The sequence below is a fragment of the Xiphias gladius genome, unplaced genomic scaffold, assembly GCF_016859285.1.
Source record: "Xiphias gladius isolate SHS-SW01 ecotype Sanya breed wild unplaced genomic scaffold, ASM1685928v1 HiC_scaffold_1367, whole genome shotgun sequence".
Taxonomy (NCBI): Eukaryota; Metazoa; Chordata; class Actinopteri; order Istiophoriformes; family Xiphiidae; genus Xiphias; species Xiphias gladius.
In genome coordinates, this window is record NW_024401686.1 from 1 (window position 1) to 5,527 (window position 5,527).

At 41.1% G+C, this 5,527-nt stretch overlaps 2 gene segments (V, D, J or C); one reads left to right on the plus strand and one right to left on the minus strand.

Annotated features, from left to right (window-relative positions):
- The first annotated feature begins 3,183 nt into the window (after positions 1-3,183).
- On the plus strand, positions 3,184-4,002 carry LOC120787335. The segment is given in 2 exon segments: positions 3,184-3,256; positions 3,453-4,002. Coding segments are annotated over 2 exon segments (360 nt in total).
- Positions 4,003-4,770: 768 nt separating this feature from the next.
- Positions 4,771-5,150, minus strand: LOC120787333 (the record flags this gene model as incomplete). The annotated part of the segment is given in 1 exon segment: positions 4,771-5,150. A coding segment is annotated over 1 exon segment (312 nt), but the record flags the coding sequence as incomplete, so codon positions are not given.
- Between the last annotated feature and the right edge of the window lie 377 nt (positions 5,151-5,527).

Below are 5,527 nucleotides of genomic sequence, written 5' to 3' on the forward strand. Positions count from 1 at the left end.
AAAACGTCATTTAGGATGTAAAATCAGATGTTTTACTTTCTAGAGAAAAATGTACGAGTGAAAAGCAAAATATTGTTTGTGACATTATGAAATACATCGAAAATTGAACTTACTGCCAACATCCAGTCTGGTTCCTCCACCGAACGTGTACCACAGTGATACAAACTGTCTGAGTGGTCGTACAAAAACCTCTCACTGTAGAGAGACATGGCTCTTTGACTCTGACAACAACAAACTCATCAAAATCAGTCTCAGTCTGTAAAACACAACTGGTTGATATGAGACTGAACTTTAACAGACTGCCAGAAAATACCAAAATTAATTGTTTTGTTTCATATTCATGATATTTTTAAATGTGTCTTGAACTAAAACTGAGTGCTGTAGATGTAAAATCAACCAAAACAGACATTTCTGAAGAAAATCTGTTCAGAGGAAACAAATCCACCTAAAAGGAGTAGTGATACAGTCCTAATCAATACTCTGATAAACTGATTGATCCATTGGAAAAAAGCATCATCAGAGTGATCCAGGTCCCGGTTGGAGTCAGTCAGAGCATTTCCATAGAGAGCCACTTTGCATCAGCAGCACCACAGAAATCCTGCTCATCAAGAACATGACCTTTACTTTCGTCCTCACCTGGACTCTGCTCTGCTGGTCTCAGGGTGAGGAAAATCCTTTTTCTGTCATGTGAAAATCATTTGGAGTGTATCTGAATTTCACCCCACCATCTCATATCCAGTGTCTCTTCTCTCTCCTCGGGGTCTGTTGGACAAAACGTCCTGACTCAGCCCGCAGCCAAATCAGTGCAGCTTGGTCAACCTGTCTCTATAGAATGTAAGGCCAGTCCAAAAGTAGCTCAGTACTCTGGACCACAATACTACCTGGCCTGGTACCATCAGAAACACACAACACACAGGTGGTTCATGATGTTCATAGTGTCTCCACCAGTTTCCCCCCTGAACTTCAAACAGTTCAGCTCCCACCTCAACAACCTGAAAGTTTCCTAAATGAAGAGAACAGTTCCAGTGAAGAACTCAATCAGACCAATAAAATCATAGCAACATCTAGCAGAGTCGGTACCACTGATGTCAACCCACAAACCAAATTCACAGTATATGAAACATCAACGTCCCCAGACTGTGTTTAAATCTCAGGACAGTGAAGCTCCATATCTGCAATGTAACAAATGTTTTCTGTGTCAGAAACACTGACACTGTCATAAACATAATGTAATCTGAAACAGGAGACTAACACTAAATGTCCCTGAAAATAAATGTGTTGGCAGAGGATCAGATTTAGCTTCGGACACAAACAGCGTAGCAAGATTTTCAGCAAGAGCCGCGATATCTAAGTCTGAGAGGTTAAGTTGCTCCAGCAATGACCGATTTCCTCTTACTTCCTTTCAGGTTCTGTCATTTTTTATGACTAGAATTTATTATGAACAGAAAAATTAACCATCTTTTTTCAACCAGAGTGGAGTCTCAAAATACAATGTTAAAATGTACAGTTATCTATCGCCTGCAGACATGTAAAGAATCAGTTTCATCTGCCATAATATTAATCAACAGCATCATTCATAGTCTGAACAATGGAGGACCCAGGATGGAGCCTTGTGGAACACCAAAACTTAAACGGATAGTAGGTGGTTCATAATGAACAAATGAGCAAAAAACATCTCTGCTTGACAGATAAGGACTGAACCAGTTTAACACTGTGACTCAAGCTGGAAAAGGTCTACGGTACATCTATTAGTATATTGAAGCTGGCAGGGTCAGAGGCTGCACTGTATGTTTTTTTTCACTGCGTTTACACATTTTTCTACATATAGAGACCATCTCACAAAACAATCAAAGCACCAATACCACAATGACCCTTCGGTGCTGCAACATTGTCCTACCCAGCCAAATTACCAATGCCAGTTAGCAACAGCTGTGTTCAGCCAGTGGCTTTCTCAGTAAAGGGTTTTGATATTCTCATAACTATACTAATAAGCTGCAGGTGTAAGCCTCCAATAGGCTGAGTATAGACGGTTTGGGATATTCAAGACTGAAGTTTCAAAAGACAAATGTTTATTCTGAATGTAAATCAAGTTCCAAACATAAACATTTTGACAGTTGTGTTTTATATTGTCAGAAGATTTTGAAAAGTGTGTTCAATGTATTGATACCAGTACGTTTCTAACAAATATTTCCACTTTACTAACAAGTATTTTGGTTGGGAATAGCCATGTTTGGTGCAACTGAGAAAAACTGAGAAAAAGTGTAAAGGATAATTTCTCGTTCTCCAGGTTCAATCTCACATGATTAACCGCTTCCAAGGGTTGTCTCAGTGCTGTAACGTGAAGGAGCTGGAGTTAACTTCATGTAATATGCAGTCAGTTACTTAAGAACTACTTCTTCAATCTTAAATACCTCAGTGTGGATGATTTTAAGTGTAATGTGAGGCAGGTTTCTTACCCTACTGATGTTGTGTGCATTGTTTTCATTCTAGCAAGGCTGGTTTTATGCTGCAGTCTTGACCAGAATTCTGACTGTTTTCTCTGAATGAGGCCTTTATTTGACAGATACAGAGAATTATTTTAAAAGAAAGGATTTAATTTCAATGACTACACACCAGCCTGAGTTTCCGTTAACCTGAAGATCACCACGTGTTATGTCATGCTGCAGTGTCTACTCTGCAAACCTGTTTAAATGTCTTTTGAGGAAGAAATGACGAGGTGTCATCAGAGGTCTAAAGTCACCTGTCAGAGACAATCATTCAGATCATTTAATGAAGAAATGACTGTTGAGTATTTCGCGGATGAAAACCAGAAGATACCAAACTAACTGAGACAAAGTCAAAACTTTTGAGGCAGTGGTAAAGAGCAGTGAGCTGATCCCAGTTTAGGTCTCCCAAAACCACAAAACCAGTATCCCTAAACACAGCTGATACACATGGAAGACCAAACACACAACATTCCTCGGAGGCAGAGGGCGTAATGAAAAATCTGACTCAGAGTTTCTCTTATTCACCATGAGGATGATTTCAATCATCACTTGTCCCAGCAGTGAGGAGGACACAGCACGACATGTTGAGGACAGCTACAGTTCACTGACTCTGTGCTTTTGCATATGTGTCCTGCCTCTCTGCTCCCAGATTTTAAGAGGCCAGTGTTGATCAGTGGCTGTCCAGGTCTTTCACAGCCACCGACACACTGGCAGCACAATGATGATGTCTCTGACTCTACTGCTGGCCACCCTGGGGCTCCTTGTTCAGGGTGAGACTCTCCTCTGAAAACTTTGCTTCAGGATGCAGCCAGGTTCACCACAATGATGTTCTGCTATGATGGAGAAACACTGAAACAAGCAGCATTGACCTCCTTCCATCTGTTCCTTCATGTTAAAGAAATGATCCTTGTTTCTTCTAAGCTGGATTTGTCTCAATAACCCTTCTCCTCTTTTTCATATTTTCAGATTCATCAGGAGAAATCATCCTGACTCAGTCTCCTGGATCTCAGTCTGTTGTTCCAGGACAAACTGTCTCTATCAAATGTAAAACCAGTTCAGATGTTAGCAGCTACCTCAACTGGTACCTTCAGAAACCTGGAGAAGCTCCTAAACTCCTGATTTATCTGGCTACAACCCTTCAGTCTGGAGTTTCAGATCGTTTTAGTGGAAGTGGATCTGGGTCTGACTACACTCTGACCATCAGTAGAGTTCAGGCTGAAGATTCAGGAGTTTACTACTGTCAGCAGGGTGACAGCTTCCCGCTCACACAGTGATACAACGTCGTACAAAAACCTCCCACAGCTGCAGAGGAACTGATCTGAATCAACAGCTGCAATGAAACTAAAACAGCAAAAGTTTTACTTAGGAAAATGTAGCAAATAATGATCAACATTGAATATTTTACCACTAAATGTTCAGTATTTGACCAGAAAGTTGTACTTTTAATACTTCCATTAAAATAGGCTTGGAACCATTCTGCTGAAAATCAAAACTAACCTCAGTTAAAGTATGACAATGGAAACTAAAACAGTAAATATTATTTACTTAATGATTTTATCTCCTACACTTTTTTCTTTAATCGCAAACATATTCATTAGTGAAATAAATTACAAAATTTTACAGGAATGAGATCCAATTTCCTTCATGTAAAATTGCTCATTATTGCACTGTAACATATTTTATTCATGCTGTGTGCTCTGTATTCAGAAGGACAAACGTATTTTATGATTGAAATCAAAAAAGATTTATGGATTAATTAATTCACTAACAATTTCATTCTTTCCTGTTTTCACCTCGTTGAGTTTTCTTTGTGGTTGAACTCTTCAGTGGAAGCAGCATGCAAATATTTCCAAGGTTAGAATTACACTTCACACTCATTTCATACCTGTTTACGCTGATGATATATTGCTCTTGGTTTCAGATTTAGGAAATATTTTTGGGACTTTTTTGTTTAAAGGATTTTGAGAATTCTTTGGATACACAGAATAAATGCGTCAGAGTTCTACCATTAACACCCTGCAGTAATAAGAAATGACTGGATTATACTTCATTGAAATGTTACCAGGTGTCTACCATCACTGGTTCTGAGTTCCGACTGAGTTCATACTCTACACTCTCTTAATATACAGCATATATGGACCGTGACACTTTCCCAATAATAAAGATGAAAACAACTGATGTGATGAAAAGACTTTTATTATCTAGAAAAACAGAAACATTATTGAAACGCTCGACAAGCTCAGAATACTGCTACTGAAACAAGTCAAATAAAAGAGAGAGAGACCGTGTTACAGAGAGCAGGGGGGGAGCAGTAGCAGAGTAAAACCAGTAGCAGAGTCCCAGGGAGTCGGGTCAGGACTGGGAACACTGGTCTCTCCTCAGCGTCTCTGAGACCAGAGTCTGGGAGCCCTGGGTGGCCTCACAGGTCACAGAGCCCACCTTGCTCCACTGGTCTGCAGTGAGCGCCAGGTGCTGCTCCAGCTGTAGCGGCCGCCCTGCCCAGCACCCCGGGCTGCTGCTCTCCCAGCTGCTGCTGCTGCTTCTGCCTCTGCCGTCCACCTTCCAGGCCAGATTCCAGTCTGAGGGGAAGCCCTTGGCCAGGCACATGAGCGTGGCTCTCCCGCTGCAGCTCCTCGCTGGAGGGGGCAGCACGCTCAGGGTGGGACGGCATCACCTAGGAGACACCAATCAGCTTAGAGGACAGGGACCACACAGCTGTCAATCAAACACCAGCCACTTTGACACCTTCACTGTGTGAGAGTGGGGTTTTCCCTTAAGGAGTTTCTGTCAGATGTTTTTTCTGCTCCATCAGTCACTCACTCACACATTGTCTCACTTCCCTTGAAGAAGCCTCTCATGCATATCAGCACAGAGAGAGTCCTCATATGAGCTGAAAAATAACTGACGGCCATATTTAAAATTCAGACAAATCTAAAAGAAAAACAAAACGACAAAAGCCTCAGAAAAGTCTCAAGATTGTTTCAAACCTGGGTAAAAAGAAGCAAACATCAGAGATTTGACAGACGATTAAAAACTGAGCT